General features: G+C 38.6%; 1 protein-coding gene across 13 annotated transcripts in view; it reads left to right on the forward strand.

The window, feature by feature from the left end:
* Positions 1-16859, forward strand: part of LOC122548888 (focal adhesion kinase 1) — a 511554-nt gene that overhangs the window by 262017 nt on the left and 232678 nt on the right. For all 13 annotated transcript variants that reach the window (XM_087986664.1, XM_087986658.1, XM_043687803.2 and 10 more), the window contains 2 exons: positions 7267-7346; positions 9880-9942. In XM_087986664.1, coding sequence (XP_087842790.1) covers positions 7267-7346; positions 9880-9942 — 143 coding nt within the window. The remainder of the gene's footprint in view (positions 1-7266; positions 7347-9879; positions 9943-16859) is intronic.

Consider the following 16859-nt stretch of genomic DNA (forward strand, 5'->3'; position numbering starts at 1 on the left):
CCAAACTACACACCAGCCTGCCATGTAAATACATTATTCTTTCATTGTTGTAGGTCAAAATTCTGGAACACCCTCCCCAATATTACTGAGGATTTATTTAGACCATATGTACTGCTATCATTCAAGAAGGTGGCTCATCACCTTCTCAGGGGCAGTACTGGATTGGCCAGCGAAGTTCACATCCAATGAATGAATGAAAAACAACCGGTCCTTATGAATCTCTGAATAATTTACAATGAGCAACACCACAATAGATCAGCTTTATTTATTTTGTGTCTTATTAAGTATTAAAAACTCATTGAGTAATTTAAAAAGCTAACGTGTTTGCTGCATTTTTCCATTACAGCTAAGTGTCTCACAAAAAGCTTTGATATGACTCAAAAGCTAGAATCTCAAACCTTTGGTGAACTTAATTCATATTTCAGCAGAGTTTACCAGACAGCGAACTGCAACACTTACAAATGATTTTACTTTTGAGCTGTTTATTTTAGGATAGGTTAAGGAAATTGGGTTTGTTACTCAGAAATAATTGACAGGTGCTTTTCCAACTATGATCAAATATGTTTACAAGGCCACAGTTTAATATTTGAAATAATGCATTGTGTAATGTGAGTCACATAAAACTGTATTTGCTGAAAGAAAATTTAACTTGAAATTGCTGGTGAGTAATATAATAAAAGTAATATTTAACATATCTTTTATTTATCATATAAAGAAAAGGATAGGTAAAGTTGCCATTGCCTTCAGAGACCATAGGGCTGCTCTCTCATTAAAGAGATGACTGATGGGGGTTTTAATGTGAGGGTCATCACACGTCAACAGAGTGATGAGATTGAGAAGGAGAATCCTTCATGGTATTCTCAGCTAAATGTGGGCAATTGAACCCACACTGTTGGCATCATTCTCCATCACAGTCAGCAAACTGAGCTAAACAATGTCTACCTACCTTTATCATATATGCAGGTTGTTCTTTCATATTGTGTTGTGATCAACTAAAATTCATCAAATCTTAAGTGACACCAAAATCTCAAAACTCTAAAAAATGAAATTTAAAAAATCAGTGATGGAATTATGTTCCATTATCACTGTTGTTACTAGATTGGGTCTGCAGTACATATGGTCTCTGATTCAGAAATGTCAGTTGCACTTATTGAATGGTTGGAACATCTTATTTTTATGAAATTTTTCTTTGACCACCTGATATCTAAATGGACCAATGTAACTGATAGAGATAATAATTGCTATATGACCTCAACTCTGAGTTAAAATATGTTTAAAAATGGACTAGTTTCTCAAATTACTCTCTGTTTTGACATGCACAACCATCTAGAAAAAAAATTATGAAACACTTAGCAACCTCTGGATGTTTCAAAGCATTTGATAATCAATTAATTATATTTGAGGAATGTTCACTGTTGTGTGGGAAACTAGGCACCAAATGTATATGCAATAAGCGTATATTGTGCTTGTGCATGTAAAGCATGTAAGCATTATTTGGGTGTTGTATATTTCTAGGAGAAATTGAGGACTGCAGATGCTTGAAATCAGAGTTGAAGAGTCTGGTGCTGGAAAAGAACAGCTGGTCAGGCAGCATCTAAGGAGCAGAAGAATCGACGTTTTGAGCATCAATTGTTCATCAGGAGTGAGGGGTCATTTCTGATGAAGAGCTTATGCTCGAAACATCAATTCTATTGCTCCTGGGGTGCTGCCTGACCGGCTGTGTTTTTCCAGCACCACACTCTTCGACTGTTGTATATTTCTGTTTAATTATTTTGTTTCTGCTTTCAAAATATCAGTCAATCCTGTCCTTCATAAGTACTCATAGGTAGGGAGTTCCAGGATTTTAACCCTGCAACAGCAAAGAATTCATGATATTTCCAAGATAGGATGGTTTGTGGCTTGGAGTGGAAGTTGCAGCTGGCAGTGTTGCCTTTGGCATTTGCTACCCCTGTTCTTCATATTACAACACAGAAAACTCTCACCTGCCTAAAACAATGTGATTTTCTGGAGAAGTGAAAAGCTGATTTAGAACCCTGGCCAATTCTCTCAAGAAAAGTCTGGAAAATTCTTTTTTAATTGTTTCAGATATTTGAGCATACACATAATCTAGTTCCTTCATGTTTTTATCAACTTCAGTCAAATTGCCATTGAGTCACTACGTTTTCAAATTATACAGACACTTTGTCTGTTTTGTAGCTAGGCATTAATCACTATTATTCTGCTAGACTCGTTCTCGCGCTTCAATATCTTTGATCCTAGCTTTATTAATGTATCCTAAGAAATTTACTTTTGTTTTAGCTATGATAGTATAAATAACTGCAGTAAACAGCTAATTGTGCAAGTCTGTTTCCTTACCAAAGTTGTTAAATGTCATTCTGATCCCATCACTTTTGCATCAAATCACTGTGTTAAAACTGATATCAAGACATTTAATCAGACTCGTTGACAATTATCACTTGAAACTTGAATGGCAACTTGAGGGAAGGGAATGATATCATACTTGATTCCAATGGAAAATGGCAGTTTAGTGACCGTTCAAAGATGTACTGTTGCATACACACACACATTTTATTCATGATGATTTTAGCATAAATTGTTTACAGTTGAGCTCAATATTCCATTGTTCTATAAACCATTGTTTTTGAACAAGAATTGTTTTCTTGGCTATTGACAGACTTGTGTGAAAGTATATAAAATTTTAACGTATTAAGTCTTTCCATAATTTGACCACCTTGATTACAAAATTAGCAGACCATATAATAAAATGACTTTCAAATGTTTCAGATTTATTCTTAACTATTTTTAACTGAGGGTTTTCTTCAGATGGTCCCCTGATTCAGGATAGTTTAGATCATTTTAGTTCTGTTTTGTGGCTTCCATCATTTTGTCATTCAATGTGCCAGTAACCTTATGGATTAGCATGGCTTAAAGTTAACTTTAAGTCAATAGGCTGTAAATGATTCCAAGATGCCAGGCAAATATCAAATTAAAATAAGTTGTGCAAATTATAAGAATCCAAGAAATAGGAGGAGTAGGCCACTCCATACCTCACCCACTCTGCCATCCAGTGAGACTATTGCTGATCTTCCATATCACTGTAGATTTTGTGCACTAACACCGCATACCTTGATCTTTTTAAATACTTTGAGGAGGTGTCAAAACAGATCAACGACGGTTGAGTAGTGGATGTGGTGTATATGGACTTCAGCAAGGCATTTAATAGGATTCCCCAAGAAAGGCTCAATCATAAAGTCAGGAAGTATGGGATACAGGGAAATTTGGTTTTCTGGATTCAGAATTGGCTGGTTGACAGAAGGCAGAGAGTGGTTGTAGATGGAAAGTATTCTGCCTGGTGGAGTGTGTTGTTTGGGGTCCCACAGTGCTCTGTTCTTAGGCCTCTGCACTTTGTAGTTTTTATAAATGACTTGGATGAGGAGGTTGAGGGGAGGGTTAGTAAATTTGCAGATGACACAAAGGTTGGAGGTGTCGTCGGTAGTATAGAGGGCTACTGTAGGCTGCAGCGCGACATAGGATGTAGAGCTGGGCTGAGAAATGGCAGATGGAGTTCAATCTGGATAAATGCAAAGTGATGCATTTTGGAAGGTCAAACTCGAATGTTGAATGTAGGATTAAAGACAGGATTCTTGGCAGTGTGGAGGAACAGAGGGATCTGGGTGTCGAAGTACATAGATCCCTCAAAGTTGCCACCCAAATGGATAGGGTTGTTAAGAAAGCATATGGTGTTTTGGCTTTCATTAACAGGGGAATCGAGTTTAAGAGCCGCGAGGTTTTGCTGCAGCTCTACAAGTCCACTCTTGAAATATTGTGTTCAGTTCTACCATAGGAAAGAAACAGAGGCTTTGGAGAGGGTGCAAAGAAAGTTTACTAGGATGTTGCCTGAACTGAAGGGCTTGCCTTATGAAGAGAGGTTGAATAAGCTTGGACTTTTTCTGTGGAGAGGAGGAGGAAGAGAGGAGACTTGATCAAGGTATACAAAATAATGAGAGGAATAGATAGAGTCAATAGCCAGAGACTTTTCTCCAGAGCAGGATTGACTGGTACGAGAAGTCATAGTTTGAAGATATTAGGAGGAAGGTATAAAGGAGACATCAGAGGTAGGTTCTTTACACAGAGAGTTGTGAATGCGTAGAATGCGTTGCCAGCTGTGGTGGTGGAAGCAGAGTCATTGGGGACGTTTAAGTGACTGCTGGACAGGCACATGGATAGCAGTGAGTTGAGGGGTGCGTGGGTTAAGTTACTATATTTTATATTAGGTAAAAACAATGACTGCAGATGCTGGAAACCAGATTCTGGATTAGTGGTGCTGGAAGAGCACAGCAGCTGAAAATGTGTTGCTGGAAAAGCGCAGCAGGTCAGGCAGCATCCAGGGAACAGGAGAATCGACGTTTCGGGCATAAGCCCTTCTTCAGGAATGAGGAAAGTTTCCTGAAGAAGGGCTTATGCCCGAAACGTCGATTCTCCTGTTCCCTGGATGCTGCCTGACCTGCTGCGCTTTTCCAGCAACACATTTTCAGCTCTGATCTCCAGCATCTGCAGACCTCACTTTCTCCTCAAAGAGCACAGCAGTTCAGGCAGAATCCAAGGAGCAGCGAAATCGACGTTTCGGGCAAAAGCCCTTCATCAGGAATAAAGGCAAAGAGCCTGAAGTGTGGAGAGATCAGCTAGACGAGGGTGGGGGTGGGAAGAAAGTAGCATAGAGTACAATAGGTGAGTGGGGGAGGGGACGAAGGTGATAGGCCAGGGAGGAGAGGGTGGAGTGGATAGGTGGAAAAGGAGATAGGTAGGACAAGTCATGGGGAGAGTGCTGAGCTGGAAGTTTGGAACTAAGGTGAGGTGGGGGAAGGGGAAATGAGGAAACTGTTGAAGTCCACATTGATGCCCTGGGGTTGAAGTGTTCTGAGGCGGAAGATGAGGCGTTCTTCCTCCAGGCGTCTGGTTGTGAGGGAGTGGTGGTGAGGGAGGCCCAGGACCTCCATGTCCTCGGCAGAGTGGGAGAAGGAGTTGAAATGTTGGGCCACGGGGCGGTGTGGTTGATTGGTGCGGGTGTCCCGGAGATGTTCCCTAAAGCGCTCTGCTAGGAGGCATCCAGTCTCCCCAATGTAGAGGAGACCGCATCGGGAGCAATGGATACAATAAATGATATTAGTGGATGTGCAGTTAAAACTTTGATGGATGTGGAAGGCTCCTTTAGGGCCTTGGATAGAGGTGAGGGAGGAGGTGTGGGCGCAGGTTTTACAGTTCCTGCGGTGGCAGGGGAAGGTGCCAGGATGGGAGGGTGAGTTGTAGGGGGGTGTAGACCTGACCAGGTAGTTAAGGAGGGAACGGTCTTTGCGGAAGTCGCAAAGGGTTGGGGAGGGAAATATATCACTGGTGGTGGGGTCTTTTTGGAGGTAGCGGAAATGTCGGCGGATGATTTGGTTTATGCGAAGGTTGGTAGGGTGGAAGGTCTCGGCACAACATCGTGGGCCAAAGGGCCTATTCTGTGCTGTACTTCTCAGTGTTCTGTGTTCTAAATGTAGCAGTCTATTGATCTTACCTTGCAATGTAGTCCAACAACGGAGCCTGCACAGCCCTCTGGAGCAGTGAACTCTAAATATTCACTCAGTGAAGAAATTCGTCCCTATCTCAGTTCTAAATGTCTATCCCTTTTCATTTATTCTTTAATTTTCTTCAAAGCTCAGTAGTGGTTTTTCCACATTAGAAAGAATTGTTGATGTCATGCAGGGCATGTATTTGTATACACCGATATATTGTTCAGACTAGTAAAGCTTGATTTAACATCTTATATTTGTTAGGGTTCATATTCAGTTGGGGGAGTTATTTTCTGTATATAGTGATGATAATGTTTTACCTCCTTTTAAAGAAGTTCTGAAAGCTGTAAGATTTATATATAAGGGAACAGCAAAATGTTCTGGGTCATAGATAAACTCTCTCTTCAGGGTAGAATATATGGTTAAGTCAACTGGAATTGATTGTTCACATTTGTTTTTGCTAGTTCACTGATTTAGTTCAGATATTCTATCTCCAAATTTGATTAGTTACAATAAAAGAAGATTTTTTTTTCTTTTAAAATAGCATACAATGCATGAATGTGTGGAGCTGCAGGACGAATTATTTACTTACAGTGTGGAAACAGGCCCTTCGGCCCAACAAGTCCACACCGACCTGCCGAAGCGCAACCCACCCAGACCATTCCCCTACATTTACCCCTTCACCTAACACTACGGGCAATTTAGCATGGCCAATTCACCTAACCTGCACATTTTTGGGTTGTGGGAGGAAACCGGAGCACCCGGAGTAAACCCACGCATGCACAGGGAGAATGTGCAAACTCCACATAATCATTCGCCTGAGGCGGGAATTGAACCCGGGTCTCTGGCGCTGTGAGGCAGCATTGCTAACCACTGTGCCACTGTGCCGCCCACTAGTAGATAATTGAGGCTGAACTTGGGAGTTGGAAGATTGCAATGTCTGACCTTTGCAAATAATATTCTTTTTAACTTCCAGAAAGCCACTTTATTGTAATGGTGCTTATAAATCAGTCTGTGAAAGCTGTGAATTACTTTGTCTGTGATATTTTTAGTTTGTATTGCACTTTATTCTCATGACCTAGAGTGACACAGACTTAAAAGGCCCTTCGGCCCATGTAGACTATGGTACTTGACATTTCTGGCTGAATACAGCTAGCAGGTTCTGTAGCTGTATCCTTCAGCCAAGACAAATTGAATGTTCTTCCTTCATTCCTGCATCAGCAGTGTGACCGTCACCTCAGGATGGTGGAAGATGACATCCCATGCATCTTTTGGGACCTGAGCTGTCAAGTAATGATTTATAACATCACCTACAAAGCTTAGATTAAAATAATTGTTATAATTCTGTTGATTACTGAAAAGGTCCTGTAGCAATATATTGTAAAATGAATTGAAAAATATGCCAAACTTTCATAACTAATTTCAGCAAAGAAGCAATTAATCACTACTTTGCTTATTAAATATTCTGTAAGAAAACGTAACTGAAAATACTTGAGAATTGAAATTTGAGTAATTCTTTGCTGTTTGAAATTGACTCTGAAAGTGTGATTACACAAATTAATGTGTTTGTTATTCATAACTTAATATATCTTAATTTCGAATCTCTAGGTATCCAAGATGGTCATGTCATTATATGTCATATGATTAATCAGCAGGGCAATTCAAAAATCATAGCTTGAATATTTACTCTTATTGAATGTATTTTCATGTTTAGGTTAAGAATGATTACATGATGGACATAGCAGATCAAGTGGACCAGGATATTGCACTGAAACTGGGATGTCTTGAGATCAGGTAAGTCTATTGTAGTAACTTTACCAATATTAATACATTTGAAAGGTTTTCTACTTGGTAAATTCAGGTGTGCAGAAATCTAATTAGGTATTAAACCAAAGGCTAGTCAGCACATGAATTAATTAAATGAATATTTTGTCCCTTTTGCTCACTGTTGGCGCTCTGGCTGTAAGTAGTCACTTGCAATATTAGTTGGTATTAATTAGTTACAGTTCTTTGTATTATGGAATGCAATTGAGGCTTGACTGTAAGCAGTATGTAACTAAGTTCAAAATCATGAAGAAAAGTAAAAGTGATTAAACAAGAGTAGTTCCAGCTATATCTGCTGATATAGCTGTTCTGAATTTACACACGAGACATTTTGAGTTTGTACTATTTTCATGATAAGGTGATAAGCAATAGTAGGAGTAGGCTATTCAGCCCCTTATGCCTGTTTTGTCATTCAGTAAGATCATGGCTGCTTTGATTGTAGCCTTAATTTTGTTTTCTTTCCTGTTCCCTCTACCCCTTGACTCACTTGTCAACCAAGTATGGATGTATTCAATGACACAGCTTCCACTGATTTCTGGAAAAGTGAATTCCACAACCTGATGACTCTGAGATGAAAAATGTTCTCCTCATCTTGATCATATATGGGAGACATCTTAATTTTAAACCACGTTTCTAGTTCTAATTACCCCCACCTGAGAAAATATCCTATCAAATCTTCTCAGGATCTTATGTTTCAATGGGATCACTTGTTATTCTTATAATTTCTATGAAGTACTGCACACAATACTCTAGGTGTGATTTCTACCAAGATCCTGTTGCAGCAAGACATCCCTGCTCCTTTACTTGAATCCACTGTAGGAAGGCTTACATATCATTTGTTGCATGCTCACTTTCAGCGACTGGTGGACAAGGACACTCGAGTCGTTTCCCCACCCCACCCCATTCCCAGTGTATCAGTATTTGATAATTATCTTCCTTCCTGTTTTTGCTACCAAAGTGGATAACCTCACCTTTATCCACAATGCACTTTATTTGCCATACACTTGCTAATTCAGTCAACTTGTCCAAGCCTCCTGCTAATTACCATATTTCATCCCCAGCACCCTTTCAACTGATGAATTAGCTCCATGTTGAAAACCATTTGAGAGAAGCATTGAGAGTGGCAAGCACTTGGAATGTACTCTAGGTGGGGCCTAAAGGACATAACTGCTCAGTTGGACCTGTGACAGGTGTGGATGGGAGAAGAAGAAACATACCTTGACTTAATTTTCGCCATTCTGCCATTGCAGATGCATCTGTTCTTGCAGTATCAGTAAGAGTGACCACTGCACAATCACAGTGGAGACGACGTCCTGCCTGTATGTTGTGCCACACAACATAATATGCTCTCAATCACTATGCTAAATGGACAGACTTGGAATAGATCTAGCAACTCAAAGTCTTGGGCATCCATGAGGTGCTGTGAGCCATCAGCAGTAGCAGAATTATTCTCTAAACTCATGCCATGGGACATCCCTCACTCTACCACTATCATCAAGCCAAGGGATCAACGCCGGTCCAATGGAGAGTACAGAAGGCATACCAGGAGTAGTACCGGATATACCTAAAAATATGATGTCAATCTGGTAAAGCTATAAAGCAGGACTACTGATATGCCAAACAGCATTAGCAACAAGTGATAGACAGAATCAAGTGACTGCATAACCAACAAATCAGATCTAAGCTCTGCAATCCTATTGCTTCCACGTGTGAAGGGGGTAGACAATTAAATGATTTATTAGAGGAGGAGACTCCATAAATATACCTATCCTTAATGATTGGCAAGCTATTAATGAAAAAGATGAGGCTGAAGCATTCACAACAATTTTCAGCCTGAAGTGCTTTGTGGATGACTCATCTTGGTTTCCTCCACTTAGAGCTGCCATTGTTCAGCAAATTCTATTCACTCTGCATGAAAGAAACAGCTAGAGGCATTGATGCTTGAGCCCAGACAACATTCTGGTAATAGTACCGAAGACTTGTGTTCCAGAAGTATCTGCAGCCATAGCCAACTGTTCCAGTATGGTCACAAATCTGGAAAATTGTCCAGGTGTGTTCAGAACATACAAAGGAGGACAAATCCAACTAGCCAAATTGAGTGTCATTTGTATACACTCAATCATCGGTGAAGTGATGGAAGGTATAATTGAGAGTACTATTAAGCAGCACCTGCTCAGCAATAACCTTCTTGCAAGGTTTGTGAAGGTTTGTAGCTCAGGTTGAGGTTTAGGGTGTAGGTTTGCTCACTGAGCTGTAGGTTTAATATCCAGACGTTTCATTACCTGGCTAGGTAACATCATCAGTGGCGACCTCCAAATGAAGCAAAGCTGTTGTCTCCTGCTTTGTAAATGTTAAAATTGAGTTCCACATGCTCTCAAATTATTTTCTTAAGCTTTTTTTTTTCAGTCACAATAGTTTTCTCTGTAGAATAGGAATTCAAGTGCATAATAGTTTAATTACCAGATCACTGATTGTGTTTTGAACAATTTTTATTTTTTTTTAGGAGATTTTATAAGGAAATGCGGGGAAATGCCTTGGAAAAGAAATCCAATTATGAATTGTTGGAGTGAGTAGCTTTTGTGTGTTTGTCTACTGAAGGCTAATTTGTTGCATTTTAATGTGCAAGTATTATCTCAATGTTTCAAGTTGCTTCAAATTACCTCAAGATGGATACAAGCATACAATTTTATATTCCGTGCTTTTTTTTCTTCAATATTCTGAGACATTTGGATCTTGATAAATTTGACTTCTCTTATTTTACAAAAAATTCAATTTAGTATTCTGGTATAACAATCAGATAAATTATTGCAAATTACTCAACATCAAGTGGGCGGAGCGGCACGGTGGCACAATCGTTAGCACTGCTGCCTCACCGCGCCAGAGACCCGGGTTCAATTCCCGCCTCAAGCGACTGAATGTGTGGAGTTTGACATTCTCCCCGTGTCTGCGTGGTGCTCCGGTTTCCTCCCACAGTTCAAAAATGTGCAGGTTAGGTGAATTGGCCATGGTAAATTGCCCGTAGTGAGAGTTGAAGGGGTAAATGTAGGGGAATGGGTCTGGGTGGGTTGCGCTTCGGTGGGTCGGTGTGGACTTGTTGGGCCGAAGGGCCTGTTTCCACACTGTAAGTAGTCTAATCTAAAGAAAAAGTTCCAAGACTCAGTGTTTATAAACAGTTTTCAAAAAAATACTATACCTAGATTCAGAAGATTTGGCATTTTTTACATTGTATTGTACAGTATTAACAGTACTGAAGCAGGCCATTTGATCCAGTAGATGTTTATATAGCATATGAGCCTCATCTCACCTTGTTATCAAACTCCACCAACATATCCTTCTCTTACTTTTTCCCTTGTGTTTATCTATCCCTCACTTAAAACGGAGTTTGCTTCAATTGTTCTGGGTGGGAGCATATTCTACATTCTAACCATTCTCTGCATAACGTTTTGCTTGACTTGCTTTGTTGATTTGTTAGTGGCTTCCTTTGTTGGTGCCCCTTAGTTCTGATGTCCCCTGCTCATGGAAGTAGGTTTTCTGCATCCATCTTATTAAATCTTGCATTGTCTCCATTTCTTCTCTGAAGTTTCTATCTAGAGAAATCTAGACCTCCAAGAAATGCAAATACGAGCAAATAAATTAGAAGTAAGAGTGGACTTTTCATTCCCTCCCATTAATTAATGGCTGACCTAATGAAAGGTACAAAGTATAAAAGCAAGTAGATTATGTTAAACTTGTCCAGAAGACTGGTTTCTCCTTGACTAAAGAATTGTATCCACTTCAGTGTGCCACACTTTAGGAACAATGTTAGGACGTGAAAGAGTGAACTTCAGTTATTGAAAATGAACCGGAGAAGTTAGGACACTCTTTCTTCTTGGAGAACAGAAGGTTGAGATATGATTTGACATAGAGATTCAAAACTATTGGGTTTGCACAGAGTAGATGGAGGGAAAAAGCACCCATTCGAAAAATCAAAAACATGATGGCACAAATTTAAGATAATTAGCAAAAGAAGCTTCAGCAACTTGAGAAAAAAAACACCTTTTCACTCAGTGAGTGGCTCAGCTTTGAAATATATTGCCTGAGAATGTGGGGAAAGCAGGTTCAAATGAGCCTTCAAGAGGGAATTGAATTATTTGATAAGTCAGGATGTAAGAAGAAGGCAGAGTAGTGGCACTAGATAAATTATTTTGAGAAGACATCACTGACAGAATGGGCTAAATGGCCTTCTATCCTATAACAATTGTTTGATTCTGTTATCTTCCTTTATTTTGTCTCAGTCCTCTGTTTTTACTGCAACCAGCCACTTTTTGGTGTTTCTGTAAATGTTAAAATTATGCTGTGTTTCTCAAAATCCAGCATAATATTTGCAAAGAGGATTTACATGTGAATGTATATTTCACATTCAGATATGAATAATGTTTGCACACTAATAATTTGGCTGTATTTGAACAGGAAACTAGCCCTTTGAATACTGGATCAAAACTAGCATTTTGAATCTGCGGTGCACTATGAGAACAACATTGCGATGTACAAAAGGCATGTGGATCCATCCAAAATATATGGGGCTGAAATACTGTAAAATGTACTTGTTGCCTACTGGTTGAGGATGAGATTTTAATCTGGGAGTGCTGTATTCTTGCAGTTTGGCATTTTTAAATATTTGTCATTAATATTTTTGAGGCAAATAGTTTTCCATTTTATGTGTTTTTCCTAGGGGTTGTATTTTTTTCTACCTTTCCTGCTTTAAACCTCAATAGAATCTTGTATGATTTTGGTATACCAATTTTTTTTCTGTTTAAAAAAAATTATAACAAAGGTAGAATTGTTCTGGAAAGAAAATTGTTCAATCATTGCAATTATTCAATCCTACCAAATCAGCCAAGATTTATGAAAGCAGTGGGCACTAAACAGGCTTTCCTCCATGACACCCTGGTGTGCTCTTATATCTCCCTAATATGTTATACCCTTCCCATGGTACCTTCATGTATAATGACAGAAGGTTCTTTGACAATGAGAAGAGAGAAGCTGACAGCCTTACAGTGCTCTTTCCAGATGAAACAGCAATTTACTTGCACTCTTTTAATTTAGTATACTGTGTGTGTGCTCTTAGTGTACATTGGGGTAACCAAATGCAGACTGGGGGCTACTTTGCAAAACACCTCTAGTCAGTCTGCGAGCATGACTCTGACCTTATGGTTGTTTGCTGTTTTAATTTGTCATCTTGCTCTGTGCTTTGTCTCCTGTCCTTGATCTACTGCAATGTTTGAGAAATAGCACCCCAGTTTTCACTTAGGCACATTACAGATTTCATGACTCTACAGTCAATCCGCAATTTCTACTGAGAGGCTACCTTCTATTTTTATGACTTTTTTTCTCCCCAAATACTAATCGGTATTATTTAATAATAACAAAGTGCTAGAGAAATTGGCAAGTCTGGCGGCATCTGTGGTGCGAGAAACAGAATTAATGCTTTGAGTGTAACAACTCTTCTTTGAAACTCTGATTTTCTTTCTCTGGTTTTGTTTTTAAAGACAGCTGTTCGTTATTCAGTCATTAACACTTAGTCCAGACCAACCAGCTTTGACAAAGGATCAGTTAGATTCGAAACATCAGCTCTTTTCTCTCCTCTCAGATGCTGCCAGACCTGCTGAGATTTTCCAGCATTTTCTCTTTTGGTTACTCCTGACCAATGCTTGTTTTTATTTTCAGCTATCATTATCACTCCCGCTTCATAGAGTTACTTTATATCTTTGTCATTTAATCTCTCCTGCTTTTATTTTACCCCTGGCCTTTTTGTCCTATCTGAACTTCTCTCCTTTTTCAGCAACTTAGAACCAACACTTTTCTTCCTCTGTTCAGCTCGGAAGAACAATCATGTTATACCTGAAAAGTTTTTTTTCTGCATGGATGCTACCAGACCTTCTGAGTTTGTCCAGCCCTTGGTGTTTTCATTTCAGATTTCCAGCAACATCGGTATTCTGCTTTTACTTTAGGTTCCTAATAATCTTGATTTCTTGATGAATTGATTTAATTTTCAACAATACAGCAAAGTGAAAGTATAATTAATCAAATTAAGTCTATTTCTTTCAATAATATAAAGACCTCCACTGATGTAAAATACAGTTTGCATTTTATTCTCCAGATGGTCAATGCGATACCTTATGCCTTCCCTAGAGTAGCTTTTAGGAGCTAAATGATCAGCAGCAGGAGGATGTTCACAAATTAATAATGGTCAAGTTGGTCAATTAGAAGGCAGATCAGATTACCTTCCATTCTATGTGCATGCTAATTAGAATCTGCACAGCCCTTCAGGGTGGTATGAATAACACTTTCAGTGTGGAATCTTGTTGTACTTAGTAGAACTGAACAGAGAAGCTACCTTAGAGTAATTGGTGATTGTACAAATATTGGCTCAATGGTCGACAAAATAGATTTTCTGTTACAGAAATGTTAATTTATTTGATGGTTAAAGAGCAGTGTTTTGTCAGACCTTGACATTTTTTTGGCATCTCTGTTTCTTATTGTCTTCATATCCTGAAGTATTCATCCTGTTGGTTTCCTCAACCTGTAGTCTCCCTGGATCAAACAAAACAGCAGGCAAAGAAATGCATATAGCCATGTTTGTTTCTATGAAGTGTGAGTGAAATATCTTGCACACTGTATAATATCATTAATTCCAAATGACTGCCGTAAATGCTTAACTGCGTGACAGCTTCTCTGACTGCGTATTTCTTGCTTTTTCTATTCTTATAAACAAGACCATGAGAATTTTCTTGGATTTCCCAAAGATGTCACACTGTATTACATATACAGATGCTGTGAACTCTCTATTTGCAAAGGACCAACTAAAATGTCCAGATAAGAGAGCGTGCAGATACTCTGATTATACTTCACTTCATGGTTTGATCTTCTGAAATCTTATTCCAATTGTATTTCATCTTGCATATTCCTTAGACTTGGAGAGAGATTTTTTATTCCATTGGTAACTCAATTTTTGTAAATCTATTAAGTGCTGTGAAGTTGCATATCAATTGCTACCCTGTGCTTATTTCTTATGACTCCATAATCTTTTTTTTGTGATTTTCACTCATTCTTCACATAATTGGTGCTGTGTAGCCTCAATTTGTACCACTTAAATTATGATTTAAATATATTTTTCCATGGTCAATAAAATTATTATAATTCAACTTTTTCATCATTAGATAATCTGGAACAGTGCCTAGTTGTTAAGACCTCAATATGTATGATATGGTGATATAAATACACGTGTATGAGTACTCTTTTTGTGATTACTTTATTTCATATTGAAATGTTTCAATTGATAAGATATTAGCAATCCTAACAAATATTCCTAAGTTCAAATTTAAGGATCTGTGCAAATTATTTTCAACTTTACATTATTCTAGAGCAATATCAAGATTTTTTAAAAATAAACGTTTTGAGAATTTTTAAAATAAACGTTTTGAGAATTGAACATCCTGAGACTTTGTGCAAGTGTGACTGGATTCACTGGGTCAGATTGCTGTAATTTGTAACAGTTTGATCTGGAACATTGCCAGTTGCCTTTTTTTTGTCAGACACACTTTCACACTGCAATGGCAGATGGTTCTGAAATCTGTTTTGTGGCTTGTAGATAAATGCTCAGCCTTCAGCTGACCCACTGTTCTTAAGATGTCACATGTCAAAGCTTTCTTTCATTTTAAGTGGATCTGGCCCTGTGGCTGTTGAAATTGCATATGTTCTAGCATTTGGTGAGTTTCAGAGTATTTAATCGTATGTTGCGCATGAGTACATTTCCCTCAGGGATTTAATGAATAACTGGTTCAGGACCAAGATTTTAGTGATACCAGTTACGAAAGCTCAAACCAGTGATGTGGATTAATAAGATGTTTCAAAGAATCATCATTTGCAAAATAATTTCTCCTTTAAAATAAGTATTTAATTATAAAGGCCATTTTGGAGTAGGAAATGTTATGAACTACAATGAAAAAATGTAGAACGTACTGAGTGATAAGTCTGTTTATAGCTTTGGAATATTGATGTAGTACTTCAAGTAGAATTGTTTTCAGCAGTTTAGAAAGATAAAGAATTTAGCAGTTAATAAAATTACCCAATTATAAAACTTGGACAGGTGAAGCCACCACTGCCTTAATCGACTTTTATCCACTTTGATACATTTCAGGACGTTCGGCACCAACACGTCTGTAATATGGACATTTTTCAAGATGTCACCATCTATTTCGCTACATTCTGTATCTTCCATGTCCTTCTCCACAGTAAATATTGATGCAAAATACTCGTTTAGTAATTCCCCCATCTCCTGTGGCTCCATATATAGGCTGCCTTGCTAACCTTTGAGGGTTCCTATTCTCTCCCTAGTTACCCTTATGTCCTTACTGCGTTTATAAAAACACTTTGGGTTCTCCTTAATTGTTTGCCAAAGCTATCTCATGTTCCCCTTTTTGCCCTCCTGATTTCCCTCTTAAATAGACTCTTACTGCCTTTACACTCTTTTAAGGATTCTCTTGCTCTCTCCTGTCCATACCTGACATATACTTCCTTCTTTTTCTTAACCAAAACCTCAATTTCTCTAGTCGTTTCACCCTAACAGGAATATACTGTCTTTGGACTCTCTATCGCATTTTTGAAGGTTTCCCATTTTCCAGCCGTCCGTTTACCTGCGAACATCTGCCCCCAATCAACTTTTCAAAGTTCTTGCCTAATATCATCAAAATTAACCTTCCTCCAATTTAGATCTTTAACTTTTAGTTCTGGTCTATCCTTTTCCATCATTATTTTAAAACTAATAGAATTATGGTCGCTGGCCCTAAAGTCCTCCCCCACTGACATCTCAGTCACCTGCCCTGTCTTGTTTCCCAAAAGCAGGTCAAGTTTTGTACCTTCTGTAGTAGGGACATCTGCATTCTGAATCTGAACATTTTTTTGTATACCACTTAACAAATTCCTCTCCATATAAACCCTTAACACTATGGCAGTTGCAGTCTATGTTTGGAAAGTTAAAATCCCCTATCATAACCACCCGATTATTCTTACAGGTAACTGAAATCTCCTTACAAATTTTGTTTCTCAATTTCCTGCTGACCATTAGGGGGTCTCAGTAAGGTGATCGTCCTTTCCTTATTTTTCAGTTCCACCCAAATAGCTTCTCAGGAATATCCCATCTAACTCTGGTAGTAATGCTATCCTTTATCAAAAATACCACTTGCCCATCTCTCTTGCCCTCCTTTCTATCCTCCTTCTAGCATTTGTATCCTGGAACATTTAAGCTGCCAGTCCTGTCCATCCCTGAGCCACATTTCTATAATTGCTATGATATTCCCATTCCCATGTTCCTCACCATGCCCTGAGTTTATCTGCCTTCCCTGTTAGGTATATAGCATTGGAATAAATACAGTTTAATTTATCAGTCTTGGGTCCACTACTTTTCATCATTTATATAAATGATTTAGATGTGAACATAGGAGG

Source organism: Chiloscyllium plagiosum, unplaced genomic scaffold (genome assembly GCF_037043375.1).
Source record: "Chiloscyllium plagiosum isolate Xiang-an unplaced genomic scaffold, Cpla_swu_hap1 HiC_scaffold_4, whole genome shotgun sequence".
Lineage (NCBI taxonomy): Eukaryota > Metazoa > Chordata > Chondrichthyes > Orectolobiformes > Hemiscylliidae > Chiloscyllium > Chiloscyllium plagiosum.